General features: G+C 38.3%; 2 protein-coding genes and 1 non-coding gene across 5 annotated transcripts in view; 1 reads left to right on the top strand and 2 right to left on the bottom strand.

The window, feature by feature from the left end:
- Window positions 1–3,260: 3,260 nt before the first annotated feature.
- TRNAQ-CUG (transfer RNA glutamine (anticodon CUG)) lies at window positions 3,261–3,332 on the bottom strand. The gene has a single exon. It is a non-coding gene; the product is annotated as a tRNA-Gln (tRNA).
- A 340-nt stretch (window positions 3,333–3,672) lies between these two features.
- On the top strand, window positions 3,673–22,162 carry RAB11A (RAB11A, member RAS oncogene family). Its single transcript, XM_067751395.1, has 5 exons — window positions 3,673–3,854; window positions 10,192–10,387; window positions 10,671–10,864; window positions 11,830–11,910; window positions 20,403–22,162. The coding sequence occupies exons 1-5, from the start codon at window positions 3,815–3,817 to the stop codon at window positions 20,540–20,542; spliced, it is 651 nt and encodes a 216-aa protein (XP_067607496.1). The 5' UTR covers window positions 3,673–3,814; the 3' UTR covers window positions 20,543–22,162.
- MEGF11 (multiple EGF like domains 11) overlaps window positions 13,245–23,490 on the bottom strand; it is a 430,600-nt gene continuing 420,354 nt past the window's right edge. For 2 of the 3 annotated variants that reach the window (XM_067751212.1, XM_067751160.1), the window contains one exon: window positions 13,245–17,317. In XM_067751212.1, the coding sequence (XP_067607313.1) occupies window positions 17,228–17,317 (90 nt within the window). In that variant the 3' untranslated portion in view covers window positions 13,245–17,227. The remainder of the gene's footprint in view (window positions 17,318–23,490) is intronic. The other variant, XM_067751251.1, reaches the window with a different exon arrangement.

Consider the following 23,490-nt stretch of genomic DNA (forward strand, 5'->3'; position numbering starts at 1 on the left):
GTTTTAATTTAGTGAATCCTCAGTATCTGCCATATCCACGGGTTAGGGAATGGGAATGGTTGTACAAACTATGGTATATCCTTGCTAAGGAAATCTATGCACCAAATGAGTTAAATCTATATGGACTAGTGTGGAAAGATTTTTTAAGATGAGGAATTTATCACATAACCTGATTTTATATATATTAAAAGAAAATGTAGCAGTTACCTCTGGGTTTGAAGGAGGAATTGAAGTGGAGGAGGACTTTAAGGATTTAATCTACATTTCTGTATAGGTTAAGTCATTTACTTTAGGTTCCTATATTTCTTGAGAGATTAAAAAAAGATACATCAAGCAATTACTAGCCCTCTTCCCCAAAACAAGCAAGTAAAGTCCTAATTCTCTTCTATGTCCATGGAATCCATTCACCAATTTTTCCACAACAGCCTTTGATTTTTCTTTCTTCTCTATTCCTATAGCTACACCTCATTTCTATTTCTACACCAGTTTGTGTCTGGTTAACCTCAATAGCCTTCTAACTGATACTCACACCTCCAGTCTTTCTTCACCCCAGTCCTGCAGTCCACAGACAGCTTACTTTTCCTAAGACTAAGTTTACTTCAATCACCCCTCTGTCCACAAATCTTTTATGGCTCTCCCAAAGTGTTCAGAGGGACGCTAACAGGTGTTCCATGGGAAAAGAGTTCTGTGGTTTGGTGTGTCAACTTAAAGAAAAATGCACAACGTGAGAGTTGTGAGGTTAAGTTTTATTCAAGGTCTTATTGAGGACTATAGCCAGGGAGACAGACTCTCAGTAGCTTTGAGAAACTGCACTTAAGAGGTAGGAGAGGGTTTCCCTAGTGGCGCAGTAGTTGAGAGTCTGCCCGCTGATGCAGAAGACCTGGGTTCAGGGGTTCATGCCCCGGTCCGGGAAGATCCCACATGCCGCGGAGAGGCTGGGCCCATGAGCCATGGCCGCTGAGCCTGCGTGTCTGGAGCCTGTGCTCCGCAATGGAAGAGGTCACAACAGTGAGAGGCCCGCGTACCACACAAAAAAGAGGTAAGAGAGGAGCCAGTATACATATGAATTTTTTGGCTAGGAAATACACATAGCAAAGCACAGATCTTGGCTAAGGATTACTGCTAATCACAAAGAACAGATCTCAAGTTAGTGATTTTAGTGTTTTTCTATGCATGTGAAGATGCAAGAATCTGAGGTCATTAAAATTCTTCCTGAGATAAGCATCTTAATTATCTAGGGGCTGTTTAGCCAAAGCACAGAATGCCTCATCCAGTTTTTTTCATCCTGAATTCTCCTCAGGGTGCACTGTTGCACTGTGGGTGACTGCAATGGGTTGTGACTTAACCCTTGTATAACTGGACAATGAATGATACTCTGTTCTTTTTTAGTTCACAGGTGAATCTGGGAAATGCTGTGTTCAATACAGTTAAAACTTTTTTCTTCAGAGTGGAATATTTAGACTTTAAAACACCAGTGCTAGGGTAACTTCAAAGGCGGGGAGACAGTGTATAGTGCTTATCAATTTATTTGAGCATGCAATCCTTCTTTTGAGGAATGCTATTTATTGACCTTCTCAGGACACACGTTGAGAAACAATGACTTAAGGGAAAAAGTTCATAATTATTCCTCTGGCATTAATGGCCTTGCTTAACATGCTCTTATCATCTAATTTCCTCCACTTCCCAAAATGAGTTTCCTTATTTGCTTCTTCCTTCAGGAGTCAATGCTGGCTCCTCCTCTTCTGGGGAGTTCTTCCTAGTCATCTCGGTCCCTCTGAACTCTGGCATTTGTTGCCAGAACTCTCATTAGTTACTCCTTCAGAACTGTTATTGATATTCCACCTTTCTTGGGTCTACCTTGTCTACCCACCTGAATAGTGCTGGAACTGTGTCTTATAAATACTCTGTAGTAAACATAATGTTTAGCTGCTTGACTAATATTGTGCATCTCTCCCAGTGTGGATAATGACCACTCCTGCACAAGGCAGTATCTAGGCCTTAGGTAAACCTTCTGTTGGTTTATACTGTCATGGAAAGCACTGAAAATGGCACTGTATTAGTTTTCTATTGCTGCTGTAGCAAATTACCACAAACTTGGTGACTTAAAACAACAGAAATTTATTATTTTATAGCTCTATAGGTCAGAAGTCTGACATGGGTCTCACTGGGCTAAAATCAGGGTGTCAGCAGGGCTGTGTTCTTTCTGGGAGCCTTAGGGAAGACTCCATTTCCTTGCTTTTTCCATCTTCTTCCTTTTTTTGTGTGTGTGCCTTTTCCACCTTCTACAAGCCTTTGCATTCCTAGGCTTCTGGCCCCCTTTCTCCATGTTCAAAGCCACAAGGGCTGGTTGAGGCCTTCTCACACAACATCACTCTGACCTCCTCTGTCTCCCTTTGCCACTTTAAGGACACTTAAGAGGACATTAGGCCCACCTGGAAAATCCAGGATAATCATCCTATTTTAAAGTCAGTTGATTTGCAACCTTAATTCCACCTGCAACCTAATTCCCCTTTGCCATGTAACCTAGCATATTCACAGTGCTCAAGGATTGGGAAGTGGACATCTTTGGGGAGCCATTACTCTGCTTACTACGGGCACTCTTGCCCAAAAGTCTAAATTGCATATAGGTGGTAGTGGGGTTTGACAATAAATGGGAAAAGCTTTTTGGCATTACAAAAACTCTCTTCAAATACAGGGAGGCCCTGCTGCATGATCTTTGGCTAATCACTTGAGTCTCCCCATCCACATCTCTGCTAAAATGGAAATTGCCATCCTTTGCTCTGCATGTTAAATGAAATAATTATGTAACCAGGTTTAGCTTAGAGGATGACAAATAGGGTTCAAGAAGTTCTTGATGAATCTTGATGAGGAGGGTGGGCGAGGTTCTCTGAATGACGTCTGGAGAAGGTTTGAGAGATTTCGGGAGAAAAGGAGTGAGAAGTGCCTGCCCTTGAATGAAGTTGGAGGTTGAAAATTCTAGCAAAAGGAATCAACTTTCATGGAAGCTTTTGAAGAGGGCCCAGGTTAAAAAAAAAAAAAGGCGAAGAGCAGAGGCTACTTAGGAGATACCTAGGTGACAGAGTACAGAATCCAAAAGGGAAAGGTATGTGGTTTTCCTGGGCAAAGATAATATTTTGTGACATTCTCTCCCTACTTAGTTCAAGGACACATATACCGTAGGTGTACAGTCACCTAGTGAATAAGTAAATGAATTATAAAAGCGTGGCCAGGATAAAAAAAACATAAAAACCCAACGGTGTAGGTTCCACCGAGATTTGAACTCGGATCGCTGGATTCAGAGTCCAGAGTGCTAACCATTACACCATGGAACCGCCACGCTCGCGATGTCGCCTTCGGTTCTCTAATTCTTAAAGAACCCTGCCCCCATCCACAAACCAACCGCCAGAGGCAGTGCCGAAGCGCTCCCCAGCGCCCCGCTTCGCGGCATGGCGGCGCGTGGAATGAGGGAGAGACCATTAAGTGCGGAGAGCAGCCGCTAGGAAGGTCAGCCGGGAGTCCAGGGCTCAGTATCCGCTCAGAGCCTTTCGAGGTGCGGGGTAGTGGGGGACGAGAATTTGAAAACGTAAGCGAAACCCGAGAGCGCCGCCCTCCTTAGGCTCAGGGGCGGGGCACCGCCTCTCCGGAAGTACTTCCCCTTAGGGGCGGGGGCCTGCCGGAAGTGGCGTAGCGGCAGGGAGGGGTTCTTTACCGGGTCCGGCCGCTGAAGCTCGGCGTTCGGTTTATCCCTGCAGCGACGCCCCCTGGTCCCACCGGTACCACTGCTGCTCCCGCCCCTTCGCTTCTCGGCCGCGCAATGGGCACCCGCGACGACGAGTACGACTACCTCTTCAAAGGTGAGGCCACGGGCTCTCGAACTCTCCGCCGAGTCCCGGTTCGGGGGCCCAGGACACTCCCGGGGGACCCGCCCGCGGGCTGCCCCTGCCCTGAGATCGGCCTTCCTCAGCCCTTCCTCTGTGTGCGGTTCGTCCTGCGGTCTCCTAGCTCAGCTCCTTTCCCTCCCGTCACAGAGGGGATCCTCACCACACAGCGGTCTCTTAGCGACCTCCCCAGAGGCCTGAGGACGCCTCAGAGACCCTACCCTGCGCCCTTCTCGCGGCCGGCTGCTGTCTCCCAAATCGCCTTCCTTCCTCCCCGGGTTCCAGGGCCCCTCCAAAGGGGCGCCCCTCCCACCGTCCATCTTTTCGGGTTGAGCGCCCCCTCCCCCTCAGTATACACCCTCCCTGAGCCCCTCTGACAGGCCCTTCCCTCCGTTCTTCACCTTTCCCTCGACGCACGCTCCCAGTACCGGTCTTTTTCTTATCCGCCGCCCTTTCCTCTCGGGAGGGCCCCTTCCCCTTCCCTCGGACAGACGCCTCTCCTAGCATTCTTCTTCCATCACCGGGGCCAGGCCCTGGTTAAAAGCCGCACGGGCCGGCGGCCCCACCCCCACCCGCCCCACAGTTCTCTCGGTCAGTAACCTTCTCGCACTGCTCCCAGCATTGGTAGCTCTTTCTCTGCCTTCCCTCCCCAGATAGTTGAAGAGCTCTCCCACGTCTCGTGTGCGACCCCGACGCTGGGGGGGGGGTAGGGCAGGAGGGATCGTCCCAGCACCCACGCGCGCACTTGTCGCAGTGACCCGGCAGACCGATGTGACTTGCCACCTAGCCTTTTTTCTTCTACCCTCCCTTCCCAGCGGCAGACAGCCTGGGATAGCTCTTGACTCTGCTCGAGAGAAGGGGTTGCGGATGGGTGGTGGCTGTTATCCTTGCCAGACCTGAAGGCCCAGTTCCTGAGCAGGAAAGGTTGTGCGCTGCACAAATACTAGATTTCTTTATCGCTGTGGACTGGTTGCTTCCTGCTGCAACACTGGGAGGATCCAACCTTTTGGTGTTTTTAGAACAGGAAGGGAAGAGTCCTAGTTGGCCGCATACCTTTTCCCAGAGGTGGAGGGGGGAGCGGCATGGGGAAGTTGCGTGCTCTTTGGTCAAATTAAGTATTTTTCATAAGGTAGGGAAACATGTAGTGCACTTGGACAAAACATATTGGAGGGTGGGGAGTGAAAAAAAATTATTGGTTAGTCCAGAAAGAATCCAAATAGTTTTTTTTTTAATCAACAAAAATAACGGATACAGTTTTCATTGAGAGAAGAGTACACTAAATGCTTTTTTTGTTGGATGAATGCGCTCTCTCTGATGGTCTTTCTCTGCTCCTGAATTAGGAGGGCAGCCATCAGTAGTATGCTGAACAAAGATCATTACCAAGGAGGAAGAAGCCATTGCTATTAAAGCTTTACAGTGGAGGGTGGAGTTTAAAAAGAATGTTAAGCTTGGTGACTGTTTCTGACTTTGCCACTGGGTGCTAAGAATGGTTGACTAAACAAGCAGGAAACATTGCTTTACCAATACTTTGCAAATCTTGGCACACTAGCAGATGATATGCCCTTATCACCACTTATTCTTCTGGGTCAGAAATTTTTATATAGGGTGAGTACCTTCAGTATCCACTCCCACTACCCTGATAGTGGAAAGGCATTTATGGAGAAGAGGGTACTTAATGCATTTTACAAATAGAAAAAAGAAACATGGATTAGTTTGCACACTCTTGACTGAAGGCATCTGAGGTCTGGTGCAGTTACTTAAGTGAGACCCTGGAGACTGGGGTTTAGTCATTAAAGAGAGATTTGTTTTTTTAAACAAGGTGCAGGTGCAGGGGCAGTGGGCAGCTAGGTACTTCTGAAGTAAGTAATTTAGGATGAGATAGACTATCAGAGTATTTCTCCTGTTTGTTTTAGAACTTGAATGTTGGTTGTAGAAGCCAGTTATTTTCTCACGAAGAATACTCAGTATCCTGGATTGGCTTAAGAAATTTTAACTTAGCCTTGGGTTTAGACCATCCTACTAACAATGATTGAGAGAGCACAGGGCTTTGGAATCACACAGGCCTGGGTTCAAATAGTGACTCAGGTTTTACATTTGCTTTGTGACCTTTGGAAAGATGACTTTTTTGAGCCTCAGTTCCCTCATCTATTAAAAAAAAACACCTCTCAGGGCTGTTGTGAGAATTAAATGAGACTGATTGTAAAATTTTAGCTTCTGTGAGGACTCAATAAATGGTAATAATGTGAAAGAAGTTACTATGGTTCTCACTGGGTTTTTTTTAAACCTGAATCTGTAACTGTAAGAGCATTTAAGTATTAGTAAAGAAACTTAAAACTAGGACCTCCTAAAGTGTTTTATATTTCCATAGGTTATGGTTTCATGTGTTGTACATTTTGCTGTTTGATAAGGTGTTTTAAAAATTCTGCTGAGAAAGATTTCCACTTTTTTTTAAAGCTCTTACAGGATATGAGTCACTTTTTAACTTCTGTGATGATTATATAGCCAATTTCTTATTTATACAATTATAATTTAAAGTGAAGCAACAATAATTTCATTTTAAGTGGTTTCATTCTTACATAGATTTATTCCCTGAGATGAGCTGCAGCTGTCCAGCTGGAAGAATGCTTACCTAGCAAACTTAAGAGTTGAGGGAATTGTAAATTAGTTTGTAACTCTAACCAGTTGAAAATGAAGGAATATTTTGGTTGGTGTAGGATGGAGTGGTCCAAGTGGGAATGTAATGTGGGGAGAGCAGGAGCATTATTCTAAACTATGTATTTGTTCTTGAACATTAATCTTTAGTTAAGTTCAACAGTGAGACTTTTGGTGGAGATGGGGAATTAATTTTATTTTTTAAAACTTGACTTTTTATTTTAAAAACTTTAATTCCACAAATATTTACACACAATGTGGTTAAGGCCCTTTGGGACACATAAATGAACTATGAATCAATCATAGTTCCTGTTTACAAATATTGTGGTAGACACCAATTCAGTCAGAGTCACATTTTCTGAAAATACCTGGATACATAGTCTACACCATTTTCTTTTCAGTCTCATTGAAGGTCAGTAGTAATTAACCATCAGCTGATTGCCATAGGAACTTTGCTGTCTTGCATCTTGATAGGTTTTCTTTCACAACTTTTGGTTGAGCAATTTGGGTTCTGCTGAATCTAGAAAAACTTGTCTACTTCAGCCTTATTGAATTTTAAAGACTCTTGGTGAGGTTGGACTATGAATAGTTGAAAGAGTAGAAAGATCTCCAAGTTTATTTATAAAAGCCAGTATGAAAATTGTCAGTTACTCCTTCAGGTGATAACTTTTAGGTCTGAGATACTATGGTTGATTTGTTGAATTAAATTTTAGCCCAGTACGTTAGTTTGCAAGAGAGTGTGTAAAACTAAATGTGGTTGAAGAGTTGGAAATTTCTGTTAAATAATGGTCAGTTAATATGTATATTCTGTTTTTATGGCAATTAGCAGCCTAGTATTTAATATATAATGAACCAAATTTAGCATCAGATATTAGAGATGATACATAAAATTCAGCAGATGAGGTTAACCAAGTAGTAATGAATATTATCAGGTTATTTTAGAAATGTGATACATGTTTCATATACAGATGCTGTTATTTAATTTATGCTTACACACGTATATATATGTTATGTAGATGGCTATAGTTATAAAATGTTTAAAGTGGAAGTACTTTTAACCTAAGATACTAGTTAGGAAGTATAGGAAAAACTTCAAATTCCTTTCTTGAACTATAGGATGTGATCATATAGTTTGTCTCATTAAAAAAATCAATTAAGTATTGTCATCTTAATGAGAGAAACTGTTTTGATTAGAAATTAAGTCTGAGTCCATGAACTTTCGGGTTTTTGGTTTGTTTTTTTTTTTAATTATAACCAGTAAATTCTCTTCTGTTGTTTAGGTAATTTAATCCATTCTAGTTTGTTTATTTTTTAGTGAGCCTAAATATAACCTTTCTTGGTGTGGTTTCTCTTTTGGCAACTGAATAGAAGCAGCTTTCCTTAGTGTGTCATTTCTCAGCATCATCTTGGCAGCGCTATTCTTAAAAAACCAATACTTTCTGTTGTCATTTAAAATACAGTCCTTTAAGAAGTTGCTAGTCATTAATTCTGTCAGCCTTTTCCATGTCTAGTTGAGATAACTATTTTATACTATATAAAGTATTCATGAATCTTGAATTATTTTCAGATAAGGGTACTAATTTTATGTTAAAATTAATTGATTATATCAAGGGGAAAACATGCCCTCACTAAATATTTTTATGATGGCGTAAAGATTTGAGGATGGGGAGATAATGAACATAATCATTAAAGTGGAGGTTGAAAGGCAAGAGACCAAAATTTGAAAGTACTAGAGTTTTTGTGGGATGGGGAAAGTGTTCTTTGAGTTATTTATTTATTTATTTTCCAAAGGCATTATCATTCTAGATGTCTTGCTCTTTGGCTTTAAACTAAATGACTGGCTTCTAAATCGATATATCTGATGTATCTGAGTGCCTATGCAGTAGAAACGTTCAGCTTTTTGGTTTTTCCCTTCTTTGCTATTCCCACTTCAAGTGAGGCTTTTATACCTCAGTGCTAGCATGGGGCCAGAAAAGATTCAAAGGAGTTTTCCTCAGCAGAACATCCAGCCTCTTATGCTAAGAGGCAGCAGTGAGTACACCCTGCTAATAGGGTGGACTTGATTACTGAAGCTGGGATTTCATTTCACATCTAGAATGGGGGACCTTGAGAACTAACAAATCAACCAACTATCCTATAAAATTGGAAGTGCATTGTTTTTGTACGTTACTTTCATGACCTTAGCATCTTCTTCCCTGGTATCCAAATTAAAGCAGTTACTGTATTATCTGTGTTTGCTGCAGTACCTCTGACACCTCTAATTGACTATATAACTAGAAATAACTATGCATTTTCATGCATGGGGTCACTGCTGCCGGGATGATTTCTTGCTGAATGAGCTGATAGAGGAGGCCAGAAAGATATGCATTTGCTAATAATTGTACTCTCTCCAAGACTGTCCAGAGGCCAGCTTATATCCACTCTTGTGGCAAGGAAGGAATGCGTAATGGACTCTGCCCTCTGACCTGAGTGCAGTGAGCTCTCACAGTTTTCACTGCCCTTGCCACTGTCTACCAGATACCAGTCTCTTTAGTAAGGCATGGTCTTATTCCTGGTGTTATTCTTGCTTGTTTGATTATCTGGTCCTGGTATCTAAGTCAATTAGCTAATAAGAACTAAGAAGCAGCATTAGTAGTCAACAGTAGGAATAAGTGTAATATTTTCTGAAATCTTGATAAAATTTTTTACCAAGGAAAAAAATGTTATCAAGCTCAGATTCTGTAAACCTGTGAACTCATTTGTTCTTTAAATTCAGATAGAAATGCTTTAAAACAAGTTGACTGCCTATTTCCCCATTGTTTTTGAAGTGTAATATCACCTTAGATGAAAAAGGATCCACTGTATTTAGCTAGTAAATAAACTGCCTCCTTTAGTAATCATAGGAAATAAATTCATCTAATCAAACCTTTTTTTTTTTTAAGTCATTAAGTCGTAAGTAAAAGTGTAGGCCCTCCTTGCTTTGACTTTGACTCAGAGTAAGTCAGAGTTATTAGTCAGCTTTCTAGGGCCCCTGTTAAACTTAGTGGGGTGTTTCTTTTTGGAGGGGTCTCTAGTCTCCTGCCAGTCTGGTAAATGGAACTATGAAAGGGCCATTGTAGTTTCTGTGATCTGGGTGGCAACGTTTATAAACATGATGCCGTCTGTGTTACATGTGTTTCATTTTGCCTAGGTATGAGTCCTGAGGTCTTCCAGGCTTTGATGAGACTAAGTAGACGTACTTAGGGCACTAACATCCTTTGTTGCTTTCATGTCTAATACATTTTCATATCATAAATTGTTCATTTGGTTTAGGATTTATCTTTCAAGTTATTACCTTCTAAGGTAGTAAGGTTGGTATAGCGTTGATTGTTAAATTAATGCATTAGCCTGTCATCAGTGCCTAGTAGACCTATGATTAAAATTTGCATGTGTGAGACAGGATACTTTATCTGTGCTAAGCAGATGATGTGTGGAAGATGATGTGTGGAAGTCACTATGCAGGTAGAAACACGTTAAAAAGTATAAATTGGTTTTATCGATTGATAACATGGGCACTCAGCTTCACCCCCACCCTCATCCCTTTTTAAAAATCAGATGCCCTGTCTTTTTTTGCTTTAAAACATGATGGCATTGTGAATGTGTGTGCCTCATTCATCTGACATTAAGTTCTTTGTCTTTTTAGTTGTCCTTATCGGAGATTCTGGTGTTGGAAAGAGTAATCTCCTGTCTCGATTTACTCGAAATGAGTTTAATCTTGAAAGCAAGAGCACCATTGGAGTAGAGTTTGCAACAAGAAGCATCCAGGTTGATGGGAAAACAATAAAAGCACAGATATGGGACACGGCAGGGCAAGAGCGATACCGAGCTATAACATCAGCGTAAGTCTCATAGTTTTTTAAGTTCTGTGAAAGAGGCTACCTAAGTGAATTAACTGACTTTTGGTATTGGAAAAAGGTACTGTTTTGTTTTCTTTAAAGAATTCTGGTATTAGGATTCTAAAATTTATAAGTGTGTTTCAAACTATATATATGTGTATGTGTGTGTATATATATATATATATATATATATATATATATATATACCATATATTTAGTCTTTTCTGGTGTTCTCTTCCATCTTGTGGTTGTTTTCTAATAGTTAAATACATGTTTCTGTTTTCAGATACTATCGTGGAGCTGTAGGTGCCTTATTGGTTTATGACATTGCTAAACATCTCACATATGAAAATGTAGAGCGATGGCTGAAAGAACTGAGAGATCATGCTGATAGTAACATTGTTATCATGCTTGTGGGCAATAAGAGTGATTTGCGCCATCTCAGGGCGGTTCCTACAGATGAAGCAAGAGCTTTTGCAGGTTAGTTGTATGAATTCTGTGATATTACAGTGATTCTGTATTTCTTGCAGTTTTGATAACCCTCCCGTGAGGGTAATCGGTTACAGTAGTTTTGGAAAGGGAAACATGAATGCTTAACAAGTATTGTTGTTTTGAAAGTGTGTGATGACTGTACAACTCTTTTGCTTAACTTTGAGTTATTAAAACTGTAGTATTTTGAGTTTTTGCTGCCAAAAGTTGACTATGAATACTGTCTTCTTTTCTCTCCCTGGAACGGGTAGATGAAATCTATGTTTATTCTGTGCTTCCTGCGTTTTTCCATTATGTCTGTGTTTTACTAAGGCTTGTTCTATGTGTGTCCGAAAAGTAGTGGCCCAGGGAGTGGTCAAGGACCAACAGGGGTGTAGCTGCTTAGGAGTTGTAACTTTTTTGGCTTAATAGAGGCTCTGCCTATCTACTGACTCCGTATTGGTAGGGGCAGCCTACTAGAAGGCAACATTGTACATTCTTGACAAGTGAAAATTGTGACCTTCCACTATTGATGATGCTGTGAATAAAATTTTCTATCACAGTTTTTCAGTTTTCTGGGAGAGAAGCTTTATTTCAGATAATACAGTCACTGAATTCTGAGTGAATCACATATACCCACCCACGTTCATACCATAGCTATGTGGTTGATGGGGAGAAGCCCAGTAAGGGATGAAATTAGCTGAGTATTTGATAAGTTTACTACATTATGCCTAGTGTTGTTCATTGCTAGTGGTAGTATTTAGATGCAACGAGTATTTATTTTAATTAAGAAGTCAGTGAAAATTTCTCGCTGTCATTTTTAATCTACTAAAGTGGAAGTAACATGTGCTCTTATTCCTCAAGAAGTTGGGGAGGTCTTGGGCTTTAAAAAAGTTCTGTTACTTTCCTTTTGAAAGCTTTAATACATCCCTTGTATTAAAATTTGACAAGACTGAAGTTTTTGTGTCTCCTCACAGAAAAGAATGGTTTGTCATTCATTGAGACATCTGCTCTAGACTCTACAAATGTAGAAGCTGCTTTTCAGACAATCTTGACAGGTAAGACTTGCATTTTTAGATTATACCAGTGGGAATTTGAAGTATTAGGAAGGAAATTTAAACAAATTAATCAGGAAGCTAAACTATAAAATCACACTGAGAATGACTATCATTTGAGAGCTACTATCGCAAGACCTGTTTAGAGTACAAAATTAGTTAACAACCCTTGCTTGCTGAGCTTTAATCATCCTAATTCATCTGGTTTATAGTGGGAAAAATACTTTGAAAATAATTTGTTCACTTCTGTTATTTGGTCCATGAATTCCATATTTCATGGTCATAAGCACAAAGCAATGCTTAATGGTACTTTTTAGAAAATAAATATTGAAATCCCATTTATGGAAAGATGAATGTCTTCTTGAAATTCAGTAAAGAAAAGGCATTCTTGGTTCTGATTTGTTATAGAAGCACCCAGGGAAAAATATATTCTTAAAAACTTAAATGAGAAAACAAAAAGTAAAATTCTGCCATGATCTATTATTGGATAAGAAGCAACGTGTCACCTGTGGAGAAAATCAGCCAGTGATTACATACTGAAAAGTTTAAATAAGTAGTGGGAAAGAAACAAAATTCATGCTGTTTTGGAATGTGGATGTGTAGACCAGGTCAACCTCAGGAATAAGAGGACATTTTATTTATGTTGACTCATATTTACCCTGACTTTAATAGAATGAACAATTCATCTGAAAGTTTAATCTTAATCCTCTAATAGGCACTTCAGTGAGTTGTTTTTAAGTACTTTAAAAATGTATATTACTTTAAAAAAATTATTTATTTATTTGGCTATGCTGGGTCTTAGTTGTGGCATGAGGGATCTAGTTCCCTGACCAAGGATCGAACCCAGACCCCCTGCATTGGGAGCGTGGAGTCTTAACCACTGGACCACCAGGGAGGTCGCTGTATATTACTTTTAAGAACTCATAATTTAGAGTATAGTCTTAATATATAGTGATCTTATGTGGTCTAAAAAATATATATGGAGTAATGGTTAAGTAAATGAGCTTCCAATTATAATGTAAGAAGATTTTTATTCTTCGTATGCAGCACTTGTATTGGAGACCAACAGATTTTAGCTTTTAAATGTTATCTTACTGTAAAAATGTAGGGAATAAAACTTAGGGTTTAGGAACATGGGTTTAGAAGCCTGACTTGGTTTCTAGTCCTGGCTGCTCCACTTATTAATTAGCTCCTATAATCTTCGGCAAGTTACTTAACCTTTCTAGCCCTTAATTTCTTCGTATGTAAAGTTGAAATATGTTTTGGGAATTCTGTTATTTTCTTTCAAGTAAGGGCTTGTATTTATAAATACCTTGTGATATGATTTGACTTGACTGTTAATGTTGTGACTTAAAGGTTTTTGTCCCTATAACCTAACTCACAGAAAAGAATTGTCTGTCATTGAGACATCTACTCTAGACTCCAAAAATGAGTACATGAGTTTGTACATGTAAAATACTTAGCTGTCCCTGGTACATTGTAAATATTTGATATCGGTAGCTAAATAGCAGTGAAGGTATGAAAAAAAACTCATTAAAAATAAACTATATTGATGATTTACATACCTGGTTTATTAGAATTCTTTTCTGTTATCAGAAAAATAGTAAATAAAGGACCGGTGCTAGAGTTGGATAAACAGTCTTTGGAACACAGTAGCTTTGTTTTAGAATCTTTGTGTCAACTTTCATTGCAGATTGTTTCAAGCAAGCAAGATCTGATTGAATATGCACTATGTCTGCAAATCCTTTTTTTCCTTTTTAAGCACTTGTGTGGTTTCTCTTGGATCAATGTGTTGAATACTCAGTTGAGACCCAGGAGCTGTAGGTTTTACTTTTTATCACTTTGCTCTCATTCCCTGTGTATCTAAAGCCAGTGAACCTCTCTAGTCCTAAGATTCAGTGTCTTAACGTGAGTGAATTAAATCATCTTCAAAGTCTGTGAGTCTCTTAAGGCCTCTGAAAAACCTCATTTGAAAAAACTTTAGTTAGTCCTTGTTGGGTTATTTTTTATGTCCTATCAAATCTCTGCTATAATTCTAGCCCATTCTGATTTCAGTTTATAGCCCGTTTATTCTCATATTGAGTGAAAATGAGGCCAAGTGTTTTCTTCCATCTGCAGTTAACTATTTTGTGTATCATTTTGTGACGTTGAACGTATGATCTGTTCAAACATGAACTAATCAATAAGCAGTGATATATACTTAAAATTGATCTGTTTTGTCCTGAATGATGAACATCTGGCTGTTTCTCTTAAAATTCACTCTTGATTAAGCTTTTGTTACTGCTTAATTAATATTGCTTGAAAGCAAACAAGGCTTGAGCTTCACTTACTACTACCACTTTTTCTCTCTCTATAGCCACTATTTCCTCAGCTTCCTGTAATGTCTCAGTGTTGATCTGTGGAATCAGAGATCACTGGATATGGCAGCAGACATCTGTGTTTTGCAAGTGTTAGGATGTTTGTTCTAAACTTTTCTATATAATAGTGGGAGTATTAATGTATAGGAGAAACAGGAAATAGAACAGTATTCTCATTAGGCTTAATTCTGCCTTACGTGTTAACAGTATTAAGGGAGCATTTATGTTGTCTTTTGATGTTGCTGGAAGAAAAAAATAGCTTTTTACTTTTTAAGATGCAAAATTATGTATTAGAAAATGTATCTCCATTGTTACTTCAAAGTTAACTGTGTTGCTTTTTTTAGAATCAACCCATGCCAATCTTGACATCCATGACTTTGACTGTAACTTCATGACATAATTTTGCTGATGGTATTTTTAGGAGGTGGTTGGTTAGTGCATGAGTGAGCCTGATACGTTGCTTAGCCTCTAAATTTCAGTGCAGCTTTGTTTTCTTTCATCCTCAAGTTCATTGAGGGATGTTATTAATCCATATTTTCCATACTGTATTATTTTTTTCTTTTAACTTTGAATTTTGACAAATTCAGACTTAACGGTTGCAATAATAGTACAGAGTATTTGCAAATACCTTTAACCCATATTCGCCAGATGTTGATATTTTACCACACTTGCTTGCTTCTTTTTCTTCCTCCCTAAATATATAAATAATACTGTTTTTTTCCTGTACCATTTGAGAGTGACAGACATGTTGCCCATTATCCCTAAGTGCTTTTCAGCGTGTATTTCCTAAAATCAAGGATATAGTCTTTTCATAGCCATAGTACATTGATCAAAATTAGAGAGTTAGGTAATAGTACCACATCAATGTTAAGCTACAGATCTTATTCAGATTTTGCCAACTGTTCCAATTATGTCCTTATTAGCAAAAGACAGTCTGTAATCAGATCATACTTGCATTCAGTTGTCATAATTCTTTTTAGTTTTCTCTAATCTGGAATAGTTCCTCATTTTGTCTTTTGTTTATTGACATTTCTTGAAGGGTATGGGTCAGTTATTTTGTAGTGTCCCTCAATTTGGGTTTGTCTTATGTTTCCTTGTGATTCAGTTCTGGTTATGTATTTTCAGCAGGAATACCACAAAAGTGTTCTCAGTGCATCATATCAGAAGGCTCATGATATTGGTTTGTCTTATTAATTACTGGTGATGTTGGTTATGATGATGTCCTCCAGGTTTCTCCATGTAATTAATAAGTCCAAGCCATCTTTGTAGTATGGAGACTAAATTCTTAATTCTATGGTTGAAAGAATTTTTTTTTGGCCGTGCTGTGTGGCTTGTGGGATATTATTTCCCCGACCAGGGATTGAACCTGTGCCCCCTGCAGTGGAAGCATGGAGTCCTAACCACTGGACCGCCAGGGAATTCCTGGTTGAAAGAATTTTAGTTCACTTAGCATATTGTCTCTAAAAAGTGAGGCAAGGGTTTTTCAGGCATTAATTTTATTGGAGTAGTGAGTGTCTTTTAATCAGACATAGTAGCTTTGATTCTTTGCATATGGCAACCTTGTGTCAGTCAAATCAGAGCATTTTTTGACCTTCAAGAAACTTACATCCTGAGCAGTTGGTTTGAAGAAGGTCTAACAAATTCTGATGTAGGCTGTAGTAGGATAACTCAGGTCTCTGCTATTTTCACAATTTTTGGAGGGACTGAGGAATTTTAGTTTTTTTTGTTCCCCAATTTAGAGCTATTGCATTTAACTTCCTTAGAATTTACTTTGAAACTTGATCCATATTTCCATTAGAGTAGAAATAGGCATATGTCTTTTATTTAACTTTACTCGGTTATATTTAAAGCTATTTTATATTAATATTTTACTTTATATTTAGATCTCATACAGGAGATCCTGATATAAGAACGATAAAGCAGAATTCCTTTTCTTTCTAACCTTACCTGTCCTTTGGACTTCTTGAAAAGGGTCTGCACAGGAATTGGTATATCACATACATTTGGTTCTAAAGGAGAACATGCCCTTGAAAGAGGAAAATATTTGCATCTGGTTTAGCAAGTTATTAGTCCTGTTCCCCTCCCCCCACTTAAATAACCTTCTCTAATCAGATACCGGCTAGAAGGTACCTGCTTTATATTTTCTTATCAAAGTTTTTTTTAAGTGACACACCCAGCCACAGAGATGTTAAATTACTTGTGTAGCTTCTTAGTGCCCATTCTACCTGAAAGAAAAAATTTCTCCTAATTTTCTGATCAGCACTTTCCTTTTTCTTTGTTGCCTTGGGTGGCATTTTTATTAGCAGACATCTTTTTGGTGACTGTAGCAATGTAGTAATAATCTACTTCTACAAAACAGTATGCAGTACTTGCAGGCAGTTTTATAACACTGCTCAAATTTCTTTCCTTGTAATGAGATCTCTTTAATTATTTACCTTTCTGTGTTCTCTGAGAACTCTGCTTTTTACTTTCTTCCAGTATTTGCTTTTTATTTAAGAACCTGCAAAATAATTTTTGTTTTGGTTCCCCTAACGTAATATTTAAAACCACTTGTAAAGAAGTTAAATTTGTAGAGGGTCACATTTAATCATTTGCACTTGAGAAAGAAGAGCCTTCCAGTTGGGGATTAGGGAGAAAACATAAAGAATAAAGAATGAATGGTATAGTTTTTCAGTAAGTTGATGATTATCTTTACTTCTTAGTCACTAGCCTGATTGAATGACTGTCTTTCTCTTTACCCTAGACACTCTGGTCCCATCCCTTTTTAAAATTTTTTAAATTAATTAATTTATTCTTGGCTACGTTGGGTCTTTGTTGCTGCACGCGGGCTTTCTTAGTCTACTTTTCGTGCCGGTGCACAGGCCTCTCATTGCGGTGGCTTCCCTTGTTGTGGAGTACGGGCTCTAGGCACGCAGGCTGCAGTAGTTGAAACAGGCAGGCTCAGTAGTTGTGGCTCGCGGGCTCTAGAACGCAGGCTCAGTAGTTGTGGTGCACGGGCTTAGTTGCTCCGCGGCATGGGGATCTTCCCAGACCAGGGCTCGAACCCGTGTCCCCTGCATTGGCAGACAGATTCTTTATTTTTTTTATTTTTAATTTTTTTAAATTTTTTAATTTTTTGCGGTACGCGGGCCTCTCACTGTTGTGGCCTCTCCCGTTGCGGAGCACAGGCTCTGGACGCGCAGGCTCAGTGGCCATGGCTCACAGGCCCAGCCGCTCCACGGCATGTGGAATCTTCCCGGACCGGGGCGCGAACCCGTGTCGCCTGCATCGGCAGGCGGACTCTCAAGCACTGCGCCACCAGGGAAGCCCCGGTCCCATCCCTTTTTAATGAAAAGAATCCAAATGAAGACTCCACGTCCTGCATATCCTTTTTTCTTTTTTAAACTCTAGTCTGCCTTTCTTTATTGGAATCTAATCTTTTCCCTTGGTGCTTCTTCACCTTTGAACCACTGTCACCCTTCTGAAACATAAATTTTAGCCACCTGCTTCCCCCAAAAAAGCATAAGAGAAGGCACACGAGCTGTCAGTGTTTTTGTTAGTTTACATATTCAGTTGATTACAGTTTGCTGTTATTCAACTTTAGGGAAATTAGTTTTTAACTTGGAAAAATGTATTAATTTAGTTAGTACATTTCCTTTTCTTTAATTTTTTGTTATGGAAAATTTTCAGCATACCAAAAGTAAGATATTATCATGAGCCAATGTAGCCATCAACAACTGTCAGTTCAGAGCCAGTCTTTCCTCCACCTACTCCCTCCCCCATTATTTTGAAACAAATCCCAGATATTACATCATTTCATTTGTAAACATTTCATGATGTATATTTAAAAGGTAGGACTTAAACCCGTAACAACAAAACCATTTAAAAACTGGCAGTAATTCTTTATTGTCCTCTATTATCCAAACAATATTAAAATTTCCTGTCTCAAATTTTAACAGTTCAACCTAGAATCCAAATGATGTTCGTACATTTGAAAATATGATTCCACTTCCTTTTTTCCCCATAACTTTATATTTAAAAAATTTCCAAATATTACAGAAGTAATACAGTGAACACCCATATATCCTTCATCTAAAATCCTCAGTTATTAACATTTTGCCACATTTGGTTTATTTCTGTATGTGTAAATATACTTTTCTTCCCCTTTGCTCAATCTTTGGAAAGCAAACTGTAGGCATTATGGCACTTTACTACTAAACACTTGAGCATTTTATCTCCTCAGAAAAAGGCATTCTCCTACATAATCACAATACCGTATATCATATCCAAGAACTTTGTTTACGTAGTATTATCTAATGTGCAAGTTCATATTCAGATTTCTCCAGGTGTACTAATAATGTCTTTTATAGATTTGGGTTTTACAGTTTAAACCTAGGATCCAGTCAAGGAAAACACATTGCATTGATGGAATTGTTATATATCTGGGTACTGAATAGAATAGCCACTTGCTACGGGTTGTTATTGAGCACTTGAAATATGGCTATTGGACTGAGGAATTGGATTTTGAATTGTATTTATTTAATTTAAATAGGTGGTTAACATATATTTAATATAAATAGGTGGGCTGTAGCCCACATCTAAAGCATTTATTCTCATCTTTTAAATGTATTTCGTGGCAGTAACTTTTTTTGAAGAGTCTTGGCCAGTTGTCTTATAGAATGTCCCTCAGTCTGGATTTATCTAATTGTTTCCTCATGATAAATTCATTTTCAACTTTTTTGGTAGGAATACATAGGTGTCATTCATAGGAATATATTGTACTTCATAGTCCATCATAATAGGTATATCATGTCAGTTTGTCCCATTTTTAGAGTTCCCTTATCTTTTGAGGGTTTTTTTTTTTTTTTGGAGGGAGCACTTTGAGAACAAAGGTAAGATACATTCTTTGTTTGTAAGGAGTTTATATAGTCAGAGGGAGCTACGTTTAGGCAGTGCACTGTAAGACCAAATACAATATATTAAATAAGGATAATTGCTGTAGAGGAATTTAATAACATTTATTCGTGTACTTAGTTATCAAACCCCTACTATATGCTGGAGATACAGCAGTGAATAAAGTAGATACAGTTTTGGTCCTTACAGTTTGTTGACTGAAAAAAATGCACAACCTAAAAATTGAGAACTATGTCTTATTTGGCGGACTTGCTGAGGACTTAAGCCCAGGAGGCAGCCTCTCAGATAGCCTCTCAGATAGTTAAGGGAGGAGCCAGGATATATAGGAGTTTCTTGAACAAAAACTAGGTAGTCTGGAACATCAAAAGATTACTGTTAATTAAAGAAAACCAGACATCTCAAGTTAATGAATTTAGGGCTTTTCTTTGTATGGGAAGCTGCAAGAGTCTGGGCTCATTGAAATGACTCCTTTGATATGCACCTTAACTATCTAGGGCCAGTATTCTACTTTTCTCCATCCTGAATTCCCTCGGGGTGCACCGTGGGAGAGGGGGGTGGGTGCAGTGGCTGATGGCTTGATGGCCCATCATCCTTTGTTTACTGATACGGCAGGCAACGTTCCTCATCCACTAGTTTGTTTAGTGGAAGAGGTAGATGCTAAACAATTAGTTTTGATAAGTGTCATAGAAAATCTTAAGTTGCTTGATTTGAATAATTATTTCATTATAGTTTAACTTTAGTTCAGGTGGCACTGATAAACATTATCTTTCTGTTCTTCTTTTCCAAGAGTCCTTTGGGATTTTGACTTGTTTATGAAGTTGTATGCTTCCCTATGTAGCCAACAGAAATACCTACTGTGTCTGATAATGCAGATTTAAATATTTTTCTGTGGTACAGTGTCAATGTATGTAGGTTTTTTTGGTAAGGGTAGAAATTTAGATCTAAGCCCATAAACTGTGTAATCTCTTTAGACCAAGATTTATTTAACTGATTGGTAAACTTTTCCCTCTGAAATGGAAAACCTTTATTTCTCTTCTTACCCTAAGGGAAATTGTTGTGAAATAATGGGTTGACTCAAATCAGTGGCTGTTTGAAAATAAAACTTTGAGTATATGCAGTCTCTGTTCAGTTTATTTGCATTTTTTTCTCTTATAAATATAACTTCTGCCTCTGTGTATCTTTTTTATCAACAATTTATGGGTCTGTTCACACCGGGTGTTGCTGTTTCTTTTTTTTTTTACTCAGAGATATACCGCATTGTTTCCCAGAAGCAAATGTCAGACAGACGTGAAAATGACATGTCTCCAAGCAACAATGTGGTTCCTATTCATGTTCCACCAACCACTGAAAACAAGCCAAAGGTGCAGTGCTGTCAGAACATATAAGGCGTTTCTCTTCTCCCCTAGAAGGCTGTGTATAGTCCAATTCCCAGGTCTGAGATTTAAATATATTTGTAATTCTTGTGGTCATTTTTGTGTTTTATTACTTCCTCATACTTATGAATTTTTCCATGTCTTAAGTTTAAGTCTTTTGATTTTAGCTTTATAAAATCACCCACTTGTCCCGAATGACTGCAGCTTTTTTTTCATGCTATGGCTTCACTAGCCTTAGTTTAATAAACTGAATGTTTGGATTCCTCAATTATTGTTTACTTTTCATCATGGAAGCTGTCACTGTAGGACATAATATAACTTGATCCCTTGAAGCTCAGATCTGTTGGTCTTGATTAAATCAAATTAAGAAGACTATAGAAATAAGCTATCATTTTGCCACAGAGCAGCTTATAATTAATACACTCTTCTCTCAGTGCAGTGTATATTTCCATAAATCTAAGAATTGCCCTATAAACATAGCAGAATTTTGAGAGCTTGAAAATTTTCCATTATTCTGGAAGTCAATTTCTAACATGCCTTAATAGGGTTATGTAGTTTAGTAAATTTTGTTTTTTAATTTTTGTAAACATCAAAATTGATTAGAGAGGGGGGCACTTTTTTCTGGTTAAGAATTATCTTAATAAACACAAAAGACAGTGATGATTTCAGTAGCAGTATGGTTATGGGGCCATATGTTAAACAGTGCTGCCTGGCAGGCTGGGAACTGGAGAGACTGGTGGAATTCCATATGAGGTGCCTCTGTTACAGTAATCAGGCAGCCCAAGTCATTTAACTTCTCCAATTTCCCAGCAGTAGATTGTGTGGCATTTTATTGCTCAGGCAATAACTGGTTTAATGCTCTTAGTATCCAATGGTGAAGTGTTAATTTTGTCTTAAAACCTTCCAGTAAATGAAATGCAACCTAGTTTTATCACCATATCCACCAGCAGGCATGGAAAATTATTTTAACAATGCTGATTTTTGAGTTTTGCAGTATATTATGGAATATAGTCCAGTTAAATATCTGGTTTCAGTATGTCTAAAGAATACAGTGAGAGGTTAATTTCTGCTCAAGTGGTACCACTTAAAGGCATGTATTCTTTTAGTACGCAAGATGAAATAGTACCTTGAGTTAAATAGAATGCATTTAGGCATTGTACAAACCTGAAAGTTTTCTTCCACTACATTATTGAAATCAATGGAGCAACTCATTTCTCATTCAGAAATGTGCACACTAATATTTAGTTTTGTTTTCTTGTGGATAGTATTGAGCACTTAACTGAAGTGTTCTACAAGTTGTGTCAACTAAAGTGATACAATTCAGGATGGTGGAATATCCCCAAAATATACATGTGTGTGGGCTTGCATAGATTACTATGTTTCATAGTTAATCTTCTGTCTTTTGCGGTGCTCATGACGTGTGGGGCGCACGGAAGGCATTGCTGTGATTAGTCAATTTAGTTTTTCTCTGTAGCCGTTTTATTATTTTGGTGTATTGGTTATGAAGATACTACTATCTATTTGTAAATTGCTACTTTGTATTTTATGCATGCTTTGTAACTTGATTTTTTTTTTTTAGTTATTGATTTGGAATATATTCACATTCTAATAAACTGTTATAGGGGGACTATTCTTTATGTTGTCAGATTATATTTTTCCTTTGAGTGCTTTGGATGTAGCCATGGAATATTTGCTTCTGATGAGTAAGAGCATAGGTTCTTGGATTACAGAGTAAACAATTGAATTGGAGGCATCATTGTGTGAATTCAGCTTTGATTTTAGACATATAGTTCAATTATGCTGTTCTTGGAAAAAGTATTGAATATTACCAAAAACATTAGGAAAGTAATCTCTGTACTTTGGTACGTAACAGTGTCACCAGACCCAAGAAGAGGCTCCATCACTATTTTACTCAAAATTGGTAGTAAATTTTTTACAAAATTATTTAAGAGAAGGAGAAACTAGGTAGTGAATTGAAAATGAATAAAGTAACTTTGAATTTTTACCAGATGTAGACTTAATGTTGCCTTGGGCATGGTTGGATCTTGGGAGAATTCCAAGAAACCTTAAGTAGTAGTAGAAAATGAATCTGATTGCATTTCAACAAGTGTCTTCATTCTGAATAGTATCTCAGGAGACAGACTGTCTCAAGTAAGAAACATTAAGTTTTTAAATATTATGACAATTTAGGGCTCAAGGTAGTTTAGAAGTATTTTGCTTTTTGACCTTGCTTTTCAGTTATTTTAACTTTGAATTTTTAAAAAACCTATTGCATTGTCCTGAAAAGTCACTTAGCCATCTTGATTTTAACTTGTATGTCATTGTTCTAAAATGCTGTTTATGATTTCTCTCTAATAGTAGTTGTTACTCTGTAAGGGTAAGTTTCTTTAGCCATTGCACTGAGTATGCTAAATTGTAGTTCTAAGGAGGGGTGCTAGTTGGTGTCTTCTGCCAGAGGGTTCTGCAGGAAGGTTAGACTTCTTGAGTTTGGATTGCCCATCAGAGCTAGTCATATTTATTTCATCCTTGGGGAAATAAACATCTTAATTTTTGTCGTCAGTGACTTATATTTACAAAATGCAAACCCTCTCAGTGGTTTGAGCTATTGTGATAATCTCTTCCATCTACCTTAAAAAGAAAAAAAAAGCTCTACTATTTAGACAATTTTGGCCAACATCAGAAGCAGAATAACTCAAAGGCTGGGTGGATAATTAAGAACTTACTCCAACCTGTTAGGTTTCAATTTCTGGAGATTTTTTTTTTTTAAACAGAGGAGAAAAATGGAGGCTGGTTATTTGATGTCTCACAAACATCATAAGCCTGAGAAAAAAATTCAAAACAAAATATGAATTTTGCATAAGGACTGTGCATAAGGATATCTATTCCCTGTGTGAAAAAAAATGAACAAAGACAATGAAAGGACCTTCTTTCCCCACAACATTTAGTGGGTTAGCATAACA

Source organism: Pseudorca crassidens, chromosome 1, assembly GCF_039906515.1.
Source record: "Pseudorca crassidens isolate mPseCra1 chromosome 1, mPseCra1.hap1, whole genome shotgun sequence".
NCBI lineage: Eukaryota > Metazoa > Chordata > Mammalia > Artiodactyla > Delphinidae > Pseudorca > Pseudorca crassidens.